We start from the raw sequence: 25,446 nt of genomic DNA on the forward strand, positions 1-25,446 counted from the left end.
AAGTCACCGCTTCTTTTTTAAATTTGCAATAAAATGTGCTCTTGCAAAAATGGGAACCAGTCTGAGGTGGTTTCCCCTCTATATCCCCATGTAAGTATGTGCATTACCTGAATTCACTTCACTGCCAAGAGAAAAGAAACAATGCTGTCAGCGTCACAAACTTCCACAAATCCCTTATTCTAATAAAAGAAATAAAGAAAACTAAGGCATTTAGCTGCAGTCTGTATTGTTTTCAAAACACCTGACACAGCTGTACAAGTGCTATTAGGACGAGTGACACATTTATAGGCTGTGCACACTTCCTGCAATCTACAACTGGAGCAGCTTTTTCATCTCTTGGTGGTGGTTGAATCAGTCAGACAGGAAGTGGAGAGATGGTGAGAAAAATAGAGATGATTTTAAAGGACCTTTTTTTAATAGACACAAGTCAGAAGGTGCAGTTTGACACTTCCTTTACCATCAGCTCAAGTTCAGAAGAAGCTGTCACTGATGTTTAAAGAGAGTTTGTCTGCACACACGGGCCACACACACACACACGGGCCACACACACACACACACACACACACACACACACACACACACACACACACACACACACACACACACACACACACACACACACACACACACTCAAACTTCTAGCCATAATAACCTATGCCATATTATATTATAGTTGACAGATTTATTTCTAAACTCCCTGTGAACTCATTTAAAATGAAAGTTCATCTTCACCATCAGTGAGTTACAGCATTGAATTCATTAATATGACACTAACTCTAACAACTGAAATAGACACTTGAAAATAATCCAGAAACAATTAAACTAAAATAAAAAAAGTCAGTGGTGGATTGTAATAAGTAAACTTTACTGAAGCACAATGTTGCGGTACTTGTAATACTTGTACTTGAGTATGTTTTCCTACGGTACTGTTTACTTTGACTACACTACAATTCAGGGTGAAATATTTTACATTTTACTCCAAAACGTTTATCTGCAGTATACATTTGCAGATTAAGGTTGTACATACAAAAACCTGTAATAATTGGATAATAGTTATAAATATGATGCACTGTAAATTAAGTAGCTAAAATAAATCTTGACCTATACATGTGTGTATTCTGCTCGCAAGTACAATACAATAATAAAGTGTTGTAATATCACGACATAGACTGAAGCTATTGTGCTGTATGACTTTTTTTGTATTTTTACATCTGGTACTTTTAGTCCATTATGCTTTTGTGCTTTTACTTTGATACTATTTTGAATCCAGAACTGCTTGTAAGTATTTCTACTTTTTATATCTACTTTTACTTGAGTTTGGGATCTAAAAGCAAATTCTTCACCAGGATGGAAAACCAAAAAAAATGATGACATGACGATATTAATAACTGTTAACATTGGTAGTAATATTACAATCACATCATCAACACAAACATTACATTTATACTAATATCATTATACAGTATTGCTGTAACATTTGGATGAACCGAAAAAGAAAAAAGGTTGCCTGTGGAAAATTCAATTACTGTTCAGTTTGACCAGAAGATGGAGCTAAAACACTTTATTCAGCTTTCTCTATGAATCATAGACTATGCTTTTAATACAGATTTGGAGCCAGCTCACAGATCTTATTGTAAATGACAAATAGCCTATAATAAAGAGAAGACTGTAGTTAAATGAGTAACAGTTATTCATAAACAGGGTACAGGTTTATATGTGGGGACACATGCCAGTTAATCCAGTATCTCTCACTGTGCAGGGAATATGACAGCCTGAAAAACAAAGTGTGAGAAAATCCCTGTGTGTATGAAGAATACATGATCATCTTATTGTCCGTAAGACACCTGGGTCATTGTAAGAGCAGCCTGCTGCAAAATATAGGATAGGCTCCTGTTTTCTGGAGTTCCATAAAGTTTTCACTATACTAGAAATAAGATGATCTCTGTTATGTAAGTTAAAAGCATCCACATTTCATATGTGCTGCAGTTAACTGTTGGGGACAAGTGATATGAACGTCTGTCACTGGTTTAAACCTGTTTTTATACAGTCTATGTTTAAACTACAGTTAGACCGGAAGTACAATGATTCTGGCTTCAAAATAATATAAACTGGAAAATATTATTTTAAAAATAAATATTTTGACCCCAGCAATTTAAACATTCAGAAAATGACCATAATCAAAGTTGTTACTCAGGTTTTATGTCTATGTGTATTTATTTAAAAAATATCATGAATATCTTACCGATTTTTACTTGTTTGTGTATTTTAAAGTAATTATACTATTTGTAAGTAATATTTTGTGTTATTTATAATATTTGGAATGAAAGCAATCTCCATTAACAAGGACAGTAGCATGTGTTACATACAGGGTCAATTTGACCTCAGGAAAAACAAACATTTCTAAATAAATTTTATTTTAAAATAGATCATAATAATGATTAAATCAGTTAAGTATGTATACAGGAAAATTAAATGCCGATTTTAGGTTTTCCCAGTTATCCCCATAAAATTCGGAAAAGTCATGAATATAAAGCAAAAAATTATGCTGAGTCAACCATGTATGTAGAGATGTTAAACGCTGAATGGGGTCAAACTGACCCCAAGGATAACAGGAGGGTTAAGGAAGTTGGCGGTGTAGATTTCCCTGCATCTCTAAACCTGATCCCATTCACACAGGGACACGTGTTGGAAATGGCTGCACATTAAAGAGAAAGACTGCATGTGTGAAAGGGACTTTACTCTGACCACCAGACCCCCACCCCTGCTACTATTGATTCGTTTCAGTGCACACAGGCAACCACAACATGTGTTAAACGTTCGGTACATATAATCTAAGTGACCCTCAGAGGCTTTTATTCTGAAAGATCTTACAGGAAGACAGTTCATAGAGACGCTCCTTGACAGTCAGGTCTTTGGTCAGGTGTTGTCAGTGTGCCTCACTCCAGAGGAGCGCAGCGTTGCGCAGAGCATGTCACCGAAACTCCATCAGACTAGGGTGTGAACTTTTTGGATCTGAAGTGAATCATTCTTCTTCTTCTTCTTCTGGAAAAATACTGACAACAATTAGAGCTGCTCTCTTCGAAACCCAACTAGTTTGGAGCTAAATGACAAGTAGGCAGCGGCACAGAACCACTCAGTGATACTTGGGGCGCGATGGAGAGCAGTAAGGGATTACTTCGCTGCAAGATTGTGGTGGTCGGCGACACACAGTGTGGCAAGACGGCTCTCCTCCACGTTTTTGCCAAAGACTCATATCCCGAGGTAAGAGACAGGGTTTCATAAAGATAAACACACGAGTGAAGTCCGTGAAACCACACGACACGACACTGTCTCCATCCAGCGGGACATTTCCAGTGAAACTTCCAAACCTGCTGGTATCACCTAAATTATCGGAACTGGACACAGGATGTTATTTATTTATTCATGTTTATTTATTCTAACGTGGTTTTGCTGTTTTCTTATTGGCGTCCTGTTAATGAGATTCTGCCATGACACAAGGTGATTTCTTCAGACAGGTTATGTATCTCACTATGATATAATTTAGCTTGATCTTTGCGGTCTATTATAATGTTAAACAGATTAAAACAAAAGTGAATACATTTTCAGACTCCGTGCCCAGCTGCCACAAACATCTGAGCTCTGTGCGCCTTTACGCACCGCCGCGTGCCGGTGCAGGAGCAGTCTTCTGTGTAAATACTGGTTTGACCACAACAACCAGTGAGCTGACCTTTCTCTAATCAACACACTGAATCAACACCTGTCTTTCTAGACTGTGTGAGACATGAGATTAATTAAATGTGCAATTAGTGTATGCTTACAGCATAGTGATGATAATACACAAACAACAACAGGACATTTAATTAACTGGCAGATATTGTATTGAAAATCACAAAAAAAATCCCTATTGAGTGATTAATAAAGTGCTTCTTTTTAAAAAAAATAAATAAAAATACTGTGTTATCCGAACATCCTTTTTACTTGTAGAGTTTATTCCACATCTTAAACTCTTGAACTGCTGGCCGAGGATAATGAAATCAAAGTGTGCTGACCCAAATCGCTGATTTTGGAAATAGGTCAAAGCTCATAATTGGCCTCATCTGCTTTCCACACACACACACACACACACACACACACACACACACACACACACACACACACACACACACACACACACACACACACACACACACACACACACACACACACTGCTCACCTGCCCTACAGCTGGCTGAAATAATGATGCTTTCTTGTCTACCATACATTATCACAGTGTACACAACACCCCTCTGCGCTTTCATCTAATTTTAGCCACGTGTGTGTCTCATTTCAGAATTATGTTCCCACGGTGTTTGAGAATTACACAGCCAGCTTCGAGATCGACAAGCAGAGGATCGAGCTCAACATGTGGGACACTTCAGGTGAGACGCGCTCTGGTTCTGTTTCACCTCTTTGTGTGGCAAGATTATTATCATGCTAATCTGATGAGAGGTGCACAGCATCATCGACTCGTGAAGAAGTTATGATACAGGCGCAGATTGGAAAGCAGCTGACTCCTCGGAGCGTTCAGCAACATCCAGGCTCTGGGCCAAAAACATTAGCAACCATAAGTGTTTCAGTAAAATCACTGAATGACACTTTAAAAAGAAAAAAAACGATATAATGTAGATTCACCATTTGCAGACACAGAATCTGACGCTCATAGTTGGCTTTGAACAGCTGCTTCAGAGTTATGTCAGCTCCGTGCGATGATAAACAACTTGTCATTCAACACCTGCCTGCTCCAAGTAGCTGTCAACACATGTGAACACTGTAAAACTGGCTGCATGCATGGCTATTACAGTTACGACTCAGCATCATGATCAAATCTATACAACATGGCACGTTTTCCAGTGTTAAAAGTTGTATATTATACTCATTTTCAGGTTCACTTGAATTTTGGGATTCTACCAGAACATGTTTACAGGCTTTCATGTGGGGAAAAAAAAACATTATTTGTCTGTCTCTTTCTGAAACGCTCCATTTTAGCACTTTTTTAGATATGTTCTTTCTAGCGGCCTGAACCGTCATTGCAGCCGGGGAATGACTGTAACAGCACTGTAGCAGCACTTTATACATAGTCCTGGCGGCTCGTTTAAAGGCACAGTTTCTGAATACGGGCTGTGTACATTTATCTGTAGATTGGGCATTTTATACAACACCTTGACCTGCTTTGTAATCAAAAATACATGGGAATCTCACTCTTTACAGTATGGGACCATTAAAACAAGCTGATTGAGTTATTTTGAGTTAACAAATGTTGACCGCATAGTTGTTTGTTTTGAAGTGCTGATACGTCTTTATGGCCGCTGTTCCATACTGTAAAGTTCACTCATGTCATAATGTTGATTTGCAGACTCACAAAGTCAGTATTTTGCAGCTGAGAGTCATTCTGCATTTTTGAGACTAGACTCTAACAGCTGAGAGTTTATGGAGCGCAAACAGTCAGGTTCTTTCAGTCTCTGGATAGAAGCTAACTTTCTCCCTTTGTCAGCCCTCAGGCCCTTTCACATTTCATTTCCACATATTACAACACCCAAAAACTTGTCAGACAACTACAGCTTTAATGCGCAGTGTTCCATTAACCTCCACCCATTTCAGACATACGGAAAGACCAGCTAGACAAGCTGGAGATTAAGAGCTGCAGCTGCTGAGGCTGGTGTTGCTTGTTGGTTTGCAGTGGGTGAGGAAACTCGCTGTGTTTGAACAACACCCTCTGAAATTGCTGGTTATTACACACACACTCTAAAGGAATGCTTAAACAGTCGTTTACACCACACTAAAATAAAATCAATTCATCCTTTGTGTGAATCATGTCCCATTCAGAACGAATGATGCCATATTAAAAGCATCTTCTTGCGAACAATAGAGGGCTGAACACAGTGGACATTACTCTCTCAGGTGTGAATGTGTGTACCTGCATGAATGAGATGGGAAGTGTTTTCTCTGCAAAGCTTCCCTTCACCTTCTCCATAAATACATGAAACAAAAATCTATTTCTATGTGAGAGTGTGCTACTGTGAAAAAAAGATATTACTTTTTAATAAGAGGTACTTTATGAAGGGTTTATGGGAGGATACACACCAGCCAAAGGTTTTTTTTTTTACAACCTGGCAGCCCAAATACTGCATTTATTAATGTTTTTTTACTGATTTTCAAAGCAATAAATAACTGATCTACAAGTTTATATAACCATTCGCTAAAACGTAGAAATGATGCTACATTATATTGAAATCTGAAGAGATAAAGACCCGGTGTTGGTGGTAATCATTTTTGGAAAATTTGCTTATTAATTTTTTTTGCTGATTGTCAGATGAGAAAGTAATAACACTTTCATATATGTATGATAAAAATAAAGCTACAGATATCAGCTGCCTGTTTATTCCTTTAAGTCCCACTTGTCAAAAAAGAGAATCTTATTGTAAGAGAATATTTTATTTTAGAGCAGGTAAAGGTGCTATGTTAACACTTTAAACGAGGCGTCAGGACTTCTGTACGGTTGTGATGTCACAACTACAGTAAATGCAGAAAGACCTGGAAACACTGACCAATCAGAGAAGACTGGGCTTTTTCTGGAGGGGGTCTTAAAGAGACAGGCGCTAAAACGGATCGTTTCAGACAAAGGGTGAATACAGGTATATTCAGACAGACAGACAGAGAAAAATAATGTTTTTTGAACATAAACACATGTAAACATGTTCTTGTAGAAACCCAAAATACAACATAAACCTGAAAATTAGCATGATGCGGGATCTTTAAATAATCCCCCCCCCTTTTTTTTTAAGAATTTCTGTCAAAAACAAACTTTGAGTGATCTAGATTATGGCAAGTGATTCATGTCTGACCTGAGCTGGCTCCCTCCAGTTCTGAGATGAGTTGTGAGTGTTGCCTTGCAGCGTCCCTGCGAGCTATTCTGGGTCTGTCTCCGGAGACAGGTGCATCGGCACCTACATCAGTATCACCAAAAATCCCCCCGGCACCTGTCTCATTACTAATGACTGAATAGGAGGATTACAGTCACTTGGCGAACTTACAAGGATGGTTTTGTGAATGTGTGTGTGCTGCTGTAAAAAGAGGCTGTAATGCCCCTAAGTTTTGAACTGTTCTTATTTACATTTACTATTTCTTATGCAATCACTGTTTTGTTTGCTTGTGTGTCTGCTGGTGTGTGTGTGTGTGTGTGTGTGTACAGTATTCACCGGCATGTTCAGACATGCGTAAGAGACGGCCGGGCAAATGTGCATTCAGTTTGTCTGTGCGCGTGTATGCCAGGGCCAGAACGTGCTTTTTGCATTAACAGCAGGTGAACCGCACCAGTGGGAGAGAGGTTGTGGGTTAAAATCAGACATGAAATGAGTAAGCATTATTCAAAAAATCTGTTGTGTTTTCATCACCAAGTATCATAGCAGTTTCATTTAACAACAGTGACAGGCTACATTCAACATAAAGTTTCAGACAATTCATTGACTTCAACTAAGAGTGTTTGGCATTTTGGCGGCACAGTGGCACCGAGTGAATATCAAATTTGGTCAAAAAGGGCCTCTTAACAAAACAGATTTGTTGTTTGTGGCTTCAGAGCACCAACAGACCAGAAAAAAGGGTGATAAAGAAGTCAAACTCTCCCAGATTTTAAGATACGAGGCCAGAGCTCCTGTGTGGATAACAGATTGGAGAAGGGCAGATAAGAAGATAAGGAGTGTTGTGAGAGTGTTAGGCAAGGCGCCAGAATGAGCCTCCAAGCTGCTCGCTCATTGTGCAGAAACAAACAGTGAATTTAATTAATCAGGCACTTGCTGTGAGACCAAACACTTGCCCCCTGTCTCCTTCATTCTTCATCTCGATGCACCACCCACCACCCACCACCCACCACCCACCACATCTTCAACCTCCTGCCTCTTTCCTCTACATCCTCACTTGCTTTTCAGACCCCCTGCCTCGTAGGTTAAACTACATTTCCTTTTTTTCCCTGTCTTCCTGCCAAACTAATTTCCTCCCTCGGTCTTCTCTGTGTACATCTCTGTTAGCCTTCATTCTGCCATCTTCATCTCTTTCCTTTTCTGTCTTTCACGCTGGGTTTGTATGTGAGTCAAGATTAAGAGTCAGAACGATGGGATTCAAGATTGAGAGCCTTGCCTTGGAAACAGCAGTTGACAAACCAGCCTCACCCTTAGGGGTCTGGAGCTTTTGATCGTATCACATGATCTTCTTCAGCAGACAGAGTTTGCACACATGTCATATATACAGTGACAGTGCTGCTGTGTCATTGCAACAAGGGATCCAAATGCTCCAGGGCCAGAATAATCGGTTATGGGGCAAAAATGAGCTGTGGGCCCCAGTTTGACACCCCATTTCTCCCATGCAGTGCATATATACTGTATATTAGTTAGCAATGAGTAATTTGGCAGTAATTGTGGTATTTTGATTCAGTTAATTTAGGAATATCATATGTAAGTTCAATATAAACAGAAAAAACTCCCCCCTAATAGATGATACCTCAAGATTTACTTCTACCGCCCCCTAGAGGATTTCTGCGTTATTACAACATTACGGCTGGTGCCTCAATACGACGTATGGCCCGGTGTAACTTGTCCCTCCCTACCGCTACTGTACGCGATTCAACAACATTTTTATGCTTTTTTTGAAGAACAGCCGATGCAAAAAATGAAAAATGGACTCTTCAGAGGAGGTGATTATTAATTTATTGCTGACATTTCTTGTGCACCAGTGCAGGAATGTCACCAACTACACCAAATATAAAAATAGCAAATACTGAAAAATTCTGCGAGGTGTCAGCGTTTTATCATCTCCTCTTGTAGTGGCTTGGGTGAAACAGATATTTACAGACACGTAGAAGTTACTCACTATAGCTTTGAGGTCTCAATATATCAGGTTATATTGTGCTTTAGGGGCGCATACAGTATTAGCAAATTAATTTGCAAATAATTAAATTATCACATTTGCCACATGGGTAATCTGGAGACTTCCAGGCCTGGTCCAGGGGCAGTTGCAGGCTTTGTTGGTGCTTCAGCCTTGAAATGACACTCTGCCCAGGCCTGATAATCAGACTGAATTGCCCTTTTGTTTCACTTCATTTTTCAGTCTGACATAGTGTTAATAGTAGCCAATTGTGTTTGGGAGGTTGCCCATGCCAATCAGTTGCAATGGTGCCCATTCATTCCAATGAAAATTGTTCACCTAGCTCATAAGCCAAAACCGTTTTCTCGCCTCTGCCTCCCTGACCCTGGCCTCGTGTTCCAGCTCAGCCCATAGACATTAGACTGGGATGATGCCACACAAATAAAAATAGCTTTTCTCTACTCAGGGACAGTTTTGCCCAATAATACCTTCTTTTATAAAGCCAGTCTATGGGGAACATTTTAGTTGCAGTACCAATTTTTGTTTCAGAGATTATTCCCAAACCAAGCAGCAGCAAGTACGGAAGCTGTAGCAGCAAGGACCAAAAACATACTGAAGAGTTTTTATTTCTGTAGGTTGATGTACAGAGCTTTCATTCTTGTGACTGTGTGGCTCTGGCACAAGACGATATCCTCATTCTTACTCCCGCCTACTACCGTACTTACTTGTCCCCAAAATCCATTAATCACACACTCAGCCCCTTTACTTTATTTTGTATTTGAGTGCCCCTTAAGTACTGGTTTGTGTTGTCTGGTGCTGAAAATGTGAGTTTGATCAAAAACCTGTTGGGAAACACTTCAAAATTAACAAAAAAAATTTATACTCATGAAAACATTTCTCAAATAATAAGTCAGACTCTCCTTTGTAAGAAGCTTATGCAATATGTTAATGTTCAACGTGCCGTGTGGAGTCATCAAAAGGAAATTGTTAGCTCAAATGGCTATAAAACAAGAAAACAAATTAGTCTTGATTTGCAAGCAGTGTTGATTGTGACACAGCAGTTGTGTAGTAAGGGCCCTTTGGTCTCCAAATAAAATAAATAACAAGACTATGAACTCAAAATCTGATCCCAGATGGCCGTGTGTGCCAAAACTAAGTTTTCATGACTTGAATTGCTCTCCTCTGCACTTTTTCTTTTCCTCTCTTTAATTTCATTCGTTCTTTGTGGCTCTGGTTGCCAACCTCTCGCCAGTCTCTTCTTTTCTCTCCGTTTCCAACACGCCAAGGTCAGGCGTCCCTCTGTATTGGGGCACTGCCCCCTCAGCACTCTTGCACTTGATTAGCTTACCTTGCGTTTTCTTTGTCAGTCTCTCTATCTGTCTTTATGTCTCTTTCCTCCACTTCATTTCTTCAGAAAATCCCAAGCGTCCTCCATCCTATACCCGGTGTGTCCTGGTGGTTCAGATATGACTCGCTCTTATCTGTCTTTATGGGCTCCAAAAAGAAAAATACTTGGTACTGGGTATAATTCTGCAAGCATCTGGTCAATTATAAGCAATTTGCCAATGTGACTCTTAAAAAGGTCATAAATTGCATAAATATACAAACTCCAGCGGTGACCTTTATGTTCTTAATTAATTGTCTGGTGTTAAATATAAATATGTCCTAAAATCACATTTCTAGAATTGGAGGTAATTACATGTCATGTAATATTAAACTGTCTTGTCCTGGTTCACCTTCAACATTTATGAGTGCAAATATGAATGACTTATCAAGCATGAAAGTACGGAGGAGGTATTACAAGTTTCTTGGATCCTGATCCAAGATCCTGGCCAAGCCACTTACAGCCGTTTATGTTCATCTGAGGTTTCACATGATGACTGACAACTTGCAGAGCTATTGCGTTTTTAGGGACACTACAGCGATTTTAGTAAAGAGGAGAGTGGTTGAGGTATTTTCAAAAACAATCCAAGATGTCTGCAGCTGATGTGAAACCTTCTGTCAAAGTAATATTTTCAAAGTCAGATGGCAAAAACGGCAACACTCTTTCACAAACATACTGATGCTATAACTTCACAGCTCATCTCTGCACACTGTTGCCGGTTCCAGACTCATTTTGCATCATTTGCAATTTGTTCTGGCAGAAGAGGCTAGCAGCTGTCATTGCAGGTTTACGGAACTTCTATTTACTAAGCTGCATTTGGCAACATCATTTACAGTTTTCAAGAAGTCGCATAACTACGCTAAATAATTAGCAATGTCTCCACATCATAACTGTTTTGTTCATGATGCTAACACACAAGAGGGTTTTAAATTAGGGTTTAAAGTTTTGATTCATAAAGAACCAGTGCATTTTACTATTGCTACAAATAAATCCAATTCTTCTCTTTTTTTATTTTCCTCTGTGGCTGGTAGACGACAAAAGCAGTTGTTGTTGCCTTCAGGATACTCTTGCAACAAAAGACACCAAGCCTCCAAAACATACAGGTTTCACATCTTAGCGTTACGTAACAGTGGATAAAACAACCAGCCGAACCTGCAGTGTCACAAGTTAAAACAGTGAGCAACGAAAAGGAACATATTAAGGTGTAGCGCCTAGAGGTGACGCCCTGTTCAGAAGAATGTAACCTGAATACTTCAATGATCCTGCTTTGAGGGCTTGGCAAGTCAATAAGAACATGTTGTTCTACATATGCTGCTCTTTCTGTCACATACTGTACAAACATCCCTCCATCCATCCGTCCATCCATCCATCCATCCATCCATCCATCCATCCATTCGAGGTCAACAGAGTCTGGGGCTGAGATTGCCTTAACAATCCATCATTCATTCATGAGCATCTTTTATGATTCCAATTACATGTTGGCTCCTTGAAAGCACTATCCAGATGTGCTGGGAGCATCTGTGTGAGTGGCACCTGGCTCCATGACAGGAACGATCGGAGAAAATAGCTTGATGTGTCGAAGCGTTTCAGAGGCTTTTTGGATAGAAGTGCAGATTGCGGGGGAACTGGGTTTTTAGTCCAAGTGCTGTTGGATTTTCCCACTAAAGATGTGCAGGGGTGTGTATGTTTGGGAGAGTAAGCGCATGAGTAAGTGCTCCGAGAGATTAGAGGAGTGGTAAAATATATAAATAGAGAACAGTGAAGAGACAGAATGATATGATGTCAAAGTGGATCGCTGAGTTTTAGGTGCTCATATAAAGGAGAAAGCATGCAGGGCTAAATGAGTGTCTGTCAGTCGGGTCTTAGAGTGCGAGTCTGTGCCCCAGTCACCCTGGTCTGGATCTCTTTTGCCATGCAGCCCATTAGAAGACCAAGGGTACAGTGTAAATCAATGGCCTAGATGCGTCTCTTCTCTCATTCCCAGGGGACAACGGGTCTGTCTCTCAGCCTCAGCTACTGGTGCGTGTGTAACTGATCAGGCTGTCCAAGAGAGACAGCAAGTCTGGATGAACGCAGGAGTGCTAACTTTTAGATATAACTTCTGCATGAGCCTCTCCAGCAACCAAGGCCAATTTGTACTTATCATTAAAAATCTATTTTCAGCACACATAGGTGCCTAAGATTACTTTTAAGAACTTGTTTGCAACGTATTCAGGCCTTTACTCCTTATTCATCTTCCATGTCCAAAAAATGTGGACAAAGAGGCGCTGGTTTGTGTCCATCATTCATCTTTGTGAGGTTATTTTTATTTACAATTTTCTGATTTTCCTTCAGAAAATAAGAAACCAAAACTGACATGTATCACAAAATATGACGTATAGACATACATAAATATTTATCACACACAATACAGATACAGTAAAGCTGCCTTCAGATGACGGGAAATTCACCACGAGAGCACAGTGCAAACCAGAGCTGTAGCACAGGTTTACGTTATCAAAAAGTGGCTGCATCACATACAACTGTTATGTCATTGGTTGCGCCTTGAAAGGTCAGCGGCAGCCGAGGTAAATGTTGATATAATTTGAACTTTACATGCACTCTGTGGCACTTTCGAGTTCTTTGCACTCCTCTCCCCATAGGAAAACAATGGAACAAACAGTGCTGGGGGGCGTAACCTGCACGCTCCATTGATAGAAAGTTTGTAGAGTTGTAGAGCCAGTTATCCATACAGAAACAATCCTTTGTGAGTTATCTTTGTTTGAACAAACACATAAATAACATCTTTTTTCATCTCATCAAATTTTGTTTTCAACAAATCTGTCTACTTTCCATAAAACTCAAAAGAAGGCTCTGAAGGGATCAGAAAGGGTCCACGACAAAAGACAGGAATAACAAAACCACAGGAAAACCAAACAGAACTCCACCCGTTTGCCGAATCTCTTCCGCAGCTAGCAATAGCTCCATTAATGCAAACATTCATGATGAACAAATTATTGAAATCGATGACTACCATTTTAACACGAAACATTTTGAATTGTTGTCAGGCCGTAAAGATACGTAGGGGATTCATTTGTCATGTTTTAGAGAGTGGTTTAAAACCATAAGGGCTCAGTGGTTACATTATGTGACTGGAAAAAAGTAATTAGACTTTGTAGTGCACTTTGTTGAGACACAAAAACACACACAGGGCACTCAAGGGGTCTATCCATCCACTTAAGGCCCTCTATATCCCTTATCTATAATGCAAAACATAGCTATGACCACTCCATTCACCCCCCAACACCCCAGCCATTACTGAGAGGGCTCGAGGAGGTGCATGGTGGTGACCCTGTTTCTACTGCATTGTGATATATCGTCATTTCTACCGTAGAATAGAAAACAAACCCATGTCACAGCAAGCCTATTTGTTGTTATTTTACAAGAATGATCACTAGGAATGGTAAAATATACTGTCATACATCCCCAACTCAACCTAGTATCAAATGGGTACATTAGGTATGAACTAACAAAACTGAAATTCATTTCATGTGTGATCACAGTGACTATGTATTTACTTGGTTTTGAAATGTCCCCGACATCACACTTGGCGTCACCCACCCGTTAATCCGTGTCTATCATGCGTCTCTAGCTGATTGTGTTCAGATTTCGTTGCGGCCGACGGCACTTCCGCTAGAAGGTCGACGGGCTCCGCACACAGTTATTGCGTCCACTCTCTCAACGGTCACATCAACGACCGTGTCAGTACAGCTGGAGATATTCCTGTCAGGAGGATCCGACACTTCTCCTTCCATGGGGCACAAATGACGGACGGATACGCAACACTTCATCCATCAGAGCACTGGCATGCTATCACTAAAAAAAACAACATATTTTCCTCTTACATCCCTGCCTGGGATGCATCAGGATGCATTAGTATTTACACTACAAAAGATACTAAGTCGAATTAGCCACAGACCACAACAGCAAGTGGTTCTAGTGCATCTTGTTGGTTGTTTGCACTTGCTTACACAGTGCTGTCCAGTTCTGATCCGAACGCCCAAGATGAAGACTTTAAAACCTGGTGTAAACAGGGTCAATATTTTCTGACACTGTCCTTGCGTCAGGGAGATTTCCCTTTACTAATGTGATCCATTACAATATGATTGTTCCAGCTAAATGTTTTAATCTACATTTCCTAATTAAAACACATGTGCATCAAGTATTTTTTTAAAGTAGATTTGATAGTAATATAATAGATTTTGTTCCTTGTCTATGACTTCATGGCCTTGGAAATTCCTATCCAGCAGTAAACAAGATATATGTGTTCTCTGGGTTTGAACCTCAGAATCGGGGCTCCACACAGAACATAAGGCTGCTCAGACAGCATATTAAATCCCAATAGGAGCTGGGAGACTTAATGTGAAGGGGATATGCCCAGATGTCCCCCTGTCATTAATTTTAAGGAATCCTGCAGGATTACCGCTGATTTCAGGCAAAGCTCTGCTCACTGGCAGCGCTCTCCCTCTGTGCTAACTGAATCAGAAACATGCAAGAACATCACGCAGAATCTTTCTCTGAAGTACAGACGTATACTCAGTTACTATTCTCAGTCTTGACTTTAGTGAATATTAAAACAAGTTTGTCTTCATCTGCCATTTCAGCCAACCCTACACACACAATATGCAGTGTGTGTGTGGTATGGAAAATCTAAATCTGTTGTCACACTGCAGACAAGCACACTGTGCGAAAAACAAAACAGTTTGCCTCTTTGTATGAGTGGCAGCACCAGCGTCACTCATTCCTCCACGCTGCTTTTCAGACTATTGTTTGGTATTCAAGCGGAGGAGTGTGCGTGACAACAGGAATCCAGGATGTATGTACTGCTAAAACGCTTCAGTTAAAATAAGGACTCTGGAGTTTTGTGAGCATGCTGTTGTTAAATTGACTTTGGTAACATTTCACATTTAGTGCTACAGTTTAGCAATCACCTTGTAAACAATACTACCAGCATGTCATATTTTTGTTTTTATCACAGAAGAGGATAAACATGACAGAAATGACAATCGCTTTAATGTCATATAACTTTAACATTAAATACAGCATTAAATATGTAGCATGTTTTCTGGTTATTTCATAAATAAATGTTCTATAATGACGTTAAGGTAAAGCCTATATTTGTGTACTCCTGTGTTAATCAAATACTTATAATGCCCCTTATCAAATGAGGTGAAACCAGGCAGTCAAGATGTGGTCACAATGAATAATTACATTTTCTCTGATACAAATTTGACAAAAAAAGGATCTTAACTCATGGTCCAATTAGTTGCTTTTCAAGGAGCTTTCAATCACATCTCAGTCTCTCCATGAACGACCAAGTGTTGATTACAATTGTGCCATCTCCATGACAACTAAATAAATGTCATTCTTTGGTGACGACCATGAGATGAGGTTGCTCAAGTGGACTTGAGTTAAGATTTTGTGTGACAGAAGGAATTAATTTTTGCACTCAAAAGATGAACAATGTCTCATCAGTGTGTCATTTTCCTGTTATTGAACTGGTATTAAAATGATTTAGTATTGCACTTTCAGAAAGTTTGGGGGAAAAGTCTAAATGAATAAAAGAGGAGATCTCTATTTCCGAGTGAAAAGTAAAAAAGAAAGAAAGAAAAAGACCCCAAACACACTGGATCCCAATTTTCCCACAATGCAACTGAGTAGCACATTTTTCTTACCCTCCAAGCCTACGTTTAACTTACACAGCCTCTTTATGATTGACTGTAAAAATGAATTTCTGATTAGGATTAATAAATTATTCTGAATCTGAATCTCTCACAGGGACTTTAAATATCCCACATTATCAGCTTTTGGGTTTCTACCAGAACTACTTTATATACTAGTTTTCTCATACTGTCTGTTTTAATTTAAGTGTATTCACCCTCTGTCCTGGGGTAGTGACTGTAGCACCTTTTTACCCAAATACGGTATAGTTGTGACATCAAAACTGTGCTGACGGCTCGTTTAAAGGCAGTTTCTGAATAATTCTGTGTGCATTTCTCTGTGGATCGAGGGTTTTGATACTTTTACAGTATTCATGTAAAACTTTGATCTGCTTTGCTTTATGATTTTTTTTTTTTTAAAGTCATGGAAATCTGAATATACCTTTAGGGTTAGTTTGGCTGAGACATCACTCCTATGAAGACACATCAAGGCACTACCTCACTATATGAAATAAGGGTAACAGTCCCATTTTATAAAAGAGCATTGAATCAATGATTGACACATTTTCAGACATCTATTATGATCTAATCTCTCAGTGGATCACTTGTTCTATTCACATGAGAATCACCAAATGAGAGAATGGGGGAAAATATATCAGGTGTAACACCGTCATGTCGACATTAGGTGAAATCTGAATGTAATTCTGCACAGGGAGAGAGAGCCGGAGCTGCACACTGACGGCACTCACACATATACGGAGTGTGTATGTCTCAACTGAGTGGACTCTATTACTGTATTATAATTATCTGAACGTACAGGCTCATTTCTCTCCTGTTATTTAACAGGTGGTCGTATTATCCCCACAACTCACGCAACACAGGTTTGAAGCAGTAAGGCTTAACCTCTGCGGGAGGCATTACATTCTGTTGGCGTGATAAAAATACATTAATCAACAGCAAAAAAAGTTCACTGCCCTTCCCTCTCTGGGTGTATTTCAGGAATTAAAAAACAAAAAAGGCACTATTTCTTCAAAAGAGCATGTTTGGGGAAAAAGAGGATCTTAACCTTAATTAACATTACTGGGCTGTGATGGAAGTTGGCAGAGAAACTGTCATAAGAGAGGATTAATAATTATTTTCGGTGCAAACATCTCAAGGTGTGTTTGTGTTCCTTCTGAATCACACAGAGCCGTGAATGCTGAAAGATACAGACACGCAGGCTGGTCTCTTATCAGTCACTTTACAGCTTTGAGCTTGACTAACCACAGACATGTATTGCTTTTGGTTTGTCCAAAAAATACAACAGCGGATGTGCAGTATAATAATTTTTTTTTACATGTTCAGACAAAATGAGAAAAAGAAGATCCCTAACAAGATTTAGCATATTTAACAGAATAGATAAAATGCCTCCCTTCATTTCATAATTAAGAAACTTGCCCAGTGGGGCTCATTACTCATCACTCATCAAGAAACTTTACTTCATAAGGAAGCTTTCGTTCCTTTAAGCTGAACTTGTAGTTAGGTGTAGAATATACAGACAGGCGACGAATGAAAGACCAAAATCTGAATGAATGAGAGAAACAAGGAAAGGTTATGAGCGGGAAAATAATGTGATGTGATCGCCCGTTTATAGATTCTGGAAATGTATTTGTGGGTATATCATGCAGGAATATACTGTTTTGTTCACATTATCCTGATGTGGGTTTAATCTGCATCCTCTTAGTGCTGTATACCTATTTTATTTTAGTATTATACAGACTCTGATGATTTAAGAGTGTTTATCTGCCATAAACAAAGCTCTTAAATATTCCTGTGTACAGGCAAAAGAGTTAGAACGGTTGTTTCATTTAGGTGTGCTTCAGTTTTGCTTCAGAAGCCTGAGAAAAAGGGCAAGATGGACATTTCAACTAGTATTCAGCCAGAGTTCTCTATTATTAAAAATATACAATGCAATATTTGTTAGGGGTTTATTAAGGTTGGGTGCATACGCTACATTTTGATTCCGGCTTGTATTGATTTCTTGTGGCCCCACGTGGGTTGGGCATAGCTCGGACTTTACAGAATGCATGACCTAAAGATAAAAACTTCATTCATTCATATACAGTTCAGTCACCTCACATTCTTCTCTATAATACTAGTGCATTTTTTAATACATCATCATATCATCTTCTCATGTCTGTTAATTATAAACAGTCAAAAATTCTGGACTCAGTGTATTTATGGGACACAGAATAGATTTTCTGAAAACTATGATGAGTAAAGTTAGTTGGTAAGAGATTCACAATGTTGATCATTTGATCAATTTCATTTATCATCCAATATGATATATGGTTTGAGAAGTTCTGCACAAAAAATTCCGTATGATGTTTTAACGAAACTGCGACAGACAGGAAGTGGGCCGCCCCGGTTGCTTTTAGTGTCGGTTAGGTTTAAGCACCGAAACTACCGTCATGTGAGTTTTTTAAGCTTACAAAAGGCGACAGCTAGGCATCAAAATGACTTGGTTAGGATCAGAAAAAAGGTTGTGGTATGGCATGAAACGTGCTCGTCCTGGTTAAAGGATCCATCTTTGTGTCTTAGACTGTTGGTCGGGCAAAATAAGCAATTCCAATGCGTCACTTTCGGCCCCAAGGCATTGTGATAATGACAATAACACTATTACACCAGAAAAACAGCGATTTCTACACGTTTGCTCCACGTCAACCACCTGATTAAAACTGCTTCCACGGTCATGTGTATAAAATGGCCTAGCGTGCGACCGTTTTACAACATTTAATAGAACAGTTACGGTCATGTGTATAGTCATATATATTGTTTTGGAAGTGCTTGACAAACAACCTAGTCTCTTGTTTAGGTATGAGGATGTGTTGATACCTTGACTACCTGTCTTGTCTGTATGACGTGTTTGTTGTGCGTGATTGGCGTCAATTAACACGTCGATTAAAGGCAAAATTAAAGGACCTCATTCAAGGGATTGTATGTTAGTGACAGGAACAGGCTATACAAACCTGTCCACTCCTGTAATGTAACCCAGCATCATGTCATTAAGGTGGATTACATACAAGCTTCTGTGCATTTACATTTTTAAAGAGTGTAGTTCATTTGGCTTCATGTGTCACATTACTAAAAGATATCATTCAGACAACATGACATGGGCTTTTTAGACTCTCGAAGCAGCCACTGCTTCTAAGAGATACATCCGTCAGAGGCGGCACACAAGTGGATTACATAAAATTACAAGAGGGCAAGTACTGTACATGCTTTCCAGGCTGTTGTTGCGAGCAACTAAACAGACGAGAAAAAAGGGAAACAGCTTTTTAAGGATCAAACATCAAAAGCATTACAACCCCATGTGGAGTCGCAGCCTGGTGATTCTGTTTCCCAGACGCTTGTGCGTCAATGTGCCAAACGTTTCTCAGCAGCCACACATCTAATACAAGTTTGATGTTTTGCTTGGTTCCTTTTAAGCACAATTTACATCCTGGAGTTTTCAAAAACAAAAATTAAATTCTGTATAATTTGGTGGAAACACTGAAGGAAATGAGCTGAAAACGCCTTTAAATGCAGCCCATTGTCCTTTAAGATAGTTAAATACATGCAGTGCTCCAGGGAGTGGGCGTCTTTGTGATCAGAGGACTTCAGACAGAGACAGATGGGCTGAAGTTTCTTTGTGCTGCTGCCACAACAGCAGGAATCTTCCCATGAGGGGCATCGTACTACAGGCCCCAGCGAGGGTCAAAAAAGATCACAGATCAATACACATTAGCTGCCGCCTGAGTGCTGAACATGGATTATCTGACATCATGGAGCCTTGAGGTTTGCAGCGTGTAGGTGGGTTTTATTATCCAAGATTATGCTGATACCAGTTTTATGAGGAAAAGCGCAGGCTTAATTAATTTTTCAAGCATGAATGATTTTGTTCCTAAATTTGAAGTATTTAATATAAAACATATGTTATCATATGATAATAATTCATTATTATAATCTTGATTCACAGTGGCGTCAAAACGAGGATCACTAGTTATATTTTGCACAGGACAGAGCTTAATTAAAATCATTTGACACTCGGAGCATTAGTGGAATAGCTCTACATTTCAGGAAATATACTTATTCGCTTTCTGTCCAAGACATAGATGACAACATTGACACCACTTTTATCTCATCTGTGCTTCAAGTATGGAGCGAGAGCATGGACGTGAACTGACTTTTTGGCCACTTTACTGAAATATTATCATCTAATTAAGATGTTTTGTGGTCTTGAATTACCTATTGACAAATTTACCATAGCATAGCAATATTAAATAATATAAAACTACTATTTTAAAAAAACTATTTCTGTGTTTCAAAACAATACAATATCCACATTTGATAGTATCGAAAGTACCAAATCTATAAAACAAGCAGATCTACAATCAGATTTTCAACCCAAGACTGCAACAGGGAAGAAAACCTACGGTGTGTTCAGGGACTTATGCAGAACCAGTGCTGTGTGCAGGTTGTTTATGAAAGAAAAATGGAAAAAAAATAATCCTATTTTGTGTGCCAAGGACATTTACTAGTACTATACTAGTATTGTATCGAAATTAAAAATTCTGCTGTCATTACAACCTTACATCCAACACATACGAGGTAACATTAGTATTCATTTTGTGTTTCTGGCCCCGTGATGCACAGTAAGTTCAGTATTTTTGATATCCACTAACTACTGAGGGAAACAAGGGAGATATCTAACTCTTCAGCTGCTGAATGCTCCACTAAATTCGCCAGCTAGTCACTAACTTTGCCCGTCTGCCATCTGGTGCTGACATGGTAGTGTGCAGTGGTTTATTGGGACTTTTTCACTGTTAACAGCTTTCTGCTTCCTGATACAAAAACTCTTCAGTTGCCGGCCAAAAATAAAAAACAACATCCCAAAAGACACAAAGGAGACTTTCACATCAGGGACCAGAGGGGTCAACGCAAAAAGTAAATGTGATCTATTTTCAATATGAAATTATGACCAGAGCTGCTTTAACAGCATACACCGTGGGTGTCAAACTGATCCAGTAAAGGGCCGAGTGGCTGCAGGTTTTCATTCCAACCAATCAAAAACACACCTGGTCCAACAAATCAACTGTGTGAAGACAGTTCAGGTGGTTGAGTAAGTCAAGTCAGGTGTGTTGTTGCTTGGTTGGAATGAAAACCTGCAGCCACACGGCCCTTTACTAGATCAGTTTGACACCCATGGCATACATGCACTCAAAGAAAAAACTAATAACTATTCCTTTAAGACACATTTGTGACGTCTGTACAACCTCCTGCATGTTGTCCGTATGGATGATGATGACACAGACCAAAAGCCTTTGACAGCTAAATATAACAAGTCTTTATTTCGGAGCTGGTTGTGAAAGGTATCTGATTTTGGAACTACGACAGAGAAGATGAGGATTCAAGGGCGGAGGGACTTGAATCTCACGAGTGTCGATGCTTGTTTATTCAGGCAGGAGAGTGTAGACTGAACAGAGGAAGACTTGGCAGAACAATAAACAACTATAGTGCTGTTGAAGGAGTACCAACTAACTTAATACACCAGGTGAAAACAATCGGCTGAACTCGACAGACGGGCTGCTAAATAAACACCTCACGTTGCCTGAATGGACGATCACTCCTGAGACAAAACAAACGGTTGTTACCACACTGCTGCGTTAGATAACACTGGGAGATGATTCTGTTGATACGACTGATCCCCGGTTACTGATCAGCACCCTGGACAGTTCTTGTAAATCAGTGATCTAATTGACCATCTTGTTGTTGTCTTATTCTGTTATGTGTCCCGGCTTTTATAATGGAGAATATGAGAATGAGAAAGGAGGAAGAATTGCACCTCCATTATTTCTGCTTGGAGAAATGTAGGATGTAAAATGCCTTTTTTTTCGAATTACATTAAAACATAATGGAGTTTCATGATATTATTCAGTATACTGCCATCTTCTGTTTAATTCTTTTTTTCTTCATGCCTTGGGGAAAGGTTTGGGACAAACTGAATTGAATGAGATTTTATACTGAAAACACTGAAATAAAAAAGTGTTGGCAGACTCAAAGGGTTGCCTTTTCTCTCCAGAAAATATATAAAATAGGTTGTAATTTCACAACTATGAGTACAAATATTTCTTCCTTGTTTTTACCAATTTTTTACACAGTTTATCAATGAACAATGGAGACAGCGATAACACATTTTCTTTTGTTGATTTTCATATGAAAAGGTAGATCGAGCTACTCAGGTTGGCTCTCCAGTCCAGAGTTCGTCCCCGGAGGCAGAGAGTGAAAGTGAGGCTTCTAGGGAACCAATCTAGACGCTGGTGGTGTCATAATTACTCTATAGCCATTACACTGTGCATGCAACAATTACCTCATAATAAAGAGTTAAAAAAACATTATCTGTTGGCACTTAATTCTTGTTATTATAGCCTAAACATTTGCATACAGTGGTATTTGAGATTTTTTTAAAATCTGGTAATGATACAAAAGCAAATATCCATTTTCATGAAAACACACAAGATAAGAAAAACAATTTTCTTCTCCTTTTGATTTTTTAAAAATAATTGTAAGAAGAATTGTGCTGAACAGGATTCTGTACAATAAATAAATGCTCTCTCACAGGAAAACCTTTGCTAAATCACATCAAACCTAACTTTGGCATTTCCTTGATATTCATCCAATTAGAGACATCCTGGTGCGCAGCCATAAGTGCCAGTCAGTCATATGATAAATTCAAAGTAATTCAACTAAAATATTTAAATGTGGAAATTGTAAACGACTAACTCTTGTGTCAGTTGTCTCTATACATGTAATAACTTCATACGTGTGGACAAATACATCTGTTGTTTTGCAATAGTCGGCACAAGTTCTAATGATAGCAGCTGACCAAAAGACATTACTCTGCATAGCTGTAGCCTACATAGGCCTGGTGTACTTGCAAAAGTGCTGACTGAGCAGCTCCGCAAATTACTTATTTTACAGCGACCCATCCTATTGCCCAGATTAGGCCAGCAGTATGTCATAAATACAGTCTGTATGTCTTCAGGTGGGCTGAGCTGAGACTAAGATCTGAAGCCGTATCTAGCAAGGACTCCTAACTCAGGAGTGATTTAGGAACATTATCAATGCAACTGTGAGGAAGGAGGGACAGAAACCTTTACCTTAGGGGGGAGGTGAGACTTATGTAATTGGTTGATTTAACAAAAACAAAAATGACTTTAATGATAATGGAAAGTGATATTGATAGGTTTAATCACAGAAGTCTCTATTCAGACATGATGTGATTACTATTTCACATCATGGGAACAAGCTCTAAAATATGCAGCTGAAAAACGTAAATATCCCACGCACCAGGGGACTTCAAATGTGTTTAACGAGGAGCCAGCAGTGATAGGCGCTCTCTCAAGGGCTAAGAGGCTTTGTGAATAACTTTGATTTTTACCAGCATCTAGTCTTAAAGCTGCAGTTGGTAAAAAGCAAAAAAAACACCAGAATTTGAGGTCTCCCTCTCCGCTCTTTGTCCTGACACAATGGGAAGGCTTTCTCTCTCTGAAATGACCTGTGTTTTGCAAAAGTCTCCTGTCAGAGGCAACATTTTTGAGGCGAGAGGCGAGAGTTTTCTCTCAGAACATAGGAATTACAAGATGATGGAAGATTACAATGGATTTTTTTGCCCATCAACTCCAAAAATATACTGCCTACCCAAGGTAGGATTTTGTACTAGGAAGCTTTACAAACATGGCCCTTGTTGTTTGGCACAGTCAGAAACAGAGCTTTTACTGTTGCAACCCTGACTAATGGCATCGGCACAATCACTCCCAGTTACTTTCAAAAGAAATCACGAACTTTCTAGACTTGTAGAGGACCACCTCCAGTGGATGTCTTACTGAGACAAAGACAGAAACTTTATCACACTACGGTTGATCACGGCTGCCGTCTGATACAGAGGTGGAGCTGACAGTGTGAAGCTGAGCTACAGCTGTCGGTTCACTGATGCCAGTGGGCGTGTGTGGAAGCTGTGGAGACCCACGGGTGGTTTATGGGGACTGTCAGATACACTGTTACTCGCCTTTAATTCATTTAATCTTCGTCATTTTCTGTTTTAAAACTTAAAGCACAAAAAAAGAAAGTGAGAAAGTGTGTGTGTGTGTGTGTGTGTGTGTGTGTGTGTGTGTGTGTGTGTGTGTGTGTGTGTGTGTGTGTGTGTGTGTGTGTGTGTGTGTGTGTGTGTGTGTGTGTGTGTGTGTGTGTGAATGCAGCATGAGTGAAACCCAGGAGCAGGAATGAGTCAGTGAGAAAAACAGTTGTGGCTTTTAGTTTGCCATTTTCGACCAAAGCCACAAACACTAACATGTGGTTTGCTTTGGGGCCAGATTTGACAGTATGACACAAATTTTTCACAAGCTTTTTTTGGGCAAACATTCTTAACCTGTGCATTGCCCTCCAGGTGCGTTGATGTTGTGTAATCAAAATTCAAAACGACTTGGTAGCTTAAAGAAAAAACCCTTTTTTTTGGCCATCCCTATTATCAGTCATGAACACATTTTCATCACAAGTGCTAAAACCTGAGGGCAACACCACAAAGGTTGCTAACAAATCCGCATTTTTATATAATCTTTTTCTAAAGGTGAAAACAGACATGAGTGTATGTGAGTGTAAGAATGAATACCTATACTATATATTGTTTACTGTGTTTTCCATGGACATTTGGTACTTTTATCTTTACTACTATTTAACTTCAAACCTTTCTCAACGGATAAAATGTGATCAGAAATACACAAATACAATGGTAACAAATAGGATTTTTGTTTTAAAGTCACAGTGAAATGACAGTTAGAGCATCTTTAGTTTCTGTGATGTGATGATTGAAATAGGAATATGCAGAGTGGGAAATTATATAAAAACACAACTACACATGACTGGAAACTAAGCCATGTATTTTTTGTTGACTGATTCAAACATACACCTGTGACAAACTCTGCTGGCCACAGCGACTTACAAGCTAACGGTCAAGTGTGGATTTATATGAGGTAGCTACATTTGATTGGATACATTTAAATATACATGTGCAGTTAAAATATAATAATGTTTTACAGGAAACAAAGGTAACACGCGTCTTGACATATATTTGACATATACCATTAGGATAATAATAATAACAATAATAAGAGTCTCCTTCAGTATTTCCTTTAATTAAAAGTTGTGTCATGTTGCAAGTAACTTCTGCGTGTGAATTGTGTTTTTAAGTTTATGCTGTTTGTGTGGCATTGACTCAAATTCAGTCGGGTTCTATAGGAATTTTCTGTCAAACGCATTTTTGTGAAGTTGCCAAAGCCCTGTGCATGGTGACAAAAGCACGTAGTGTTGGAGACAATGAGGGAAATGGAGAGGGAATGTTGTCCCCTCTGGATAGGAATGTGTCCCCTTGACCAGGTCACAATGCTCAATTCATCC

General features: G+C 39.3%; 1 protein-coding gene across 1 annotated transcript in view; it reads left to right on the forward strand.

The window, feature by feature from the left end:
* The first annotated feature begins 2,958 nt into the window (after nt 1-2,958).
* Nucleotides 2,959-25,446, forward strand: part of LOC310960614 (rho-related GTP-binding protein RhoN-like) — a 29,638-nt gene continuing 7,150 nt past the window's right edge. The window contains exons 1-2 of the mRNA XM_083932366.1: nt 2,959-3,261; nt 4,331-4,418. Coding sequence (XP_083788492.1) covers nt 3,154-3,261; nt 4,331-4,418 — 196 coding nt within the window. The 5' untranslated portion in view covers nt 2,959-3,153. The remainder of the gene's footprint in view (nt 3,262-4,330; nt 4,419-25,446) is intronic.

Source organism: Echiichthys vipera, assembly GCF_963691815.1.
Source record: "Echiichthys vipera genome assembly, chromosome: 18".
Lineage (NCBI taxonomy): Eukaryota > Metazoa > Chordata > Actinopteri > Perciformes > Trachinidae > Echiichthys > Echiichthys vipera.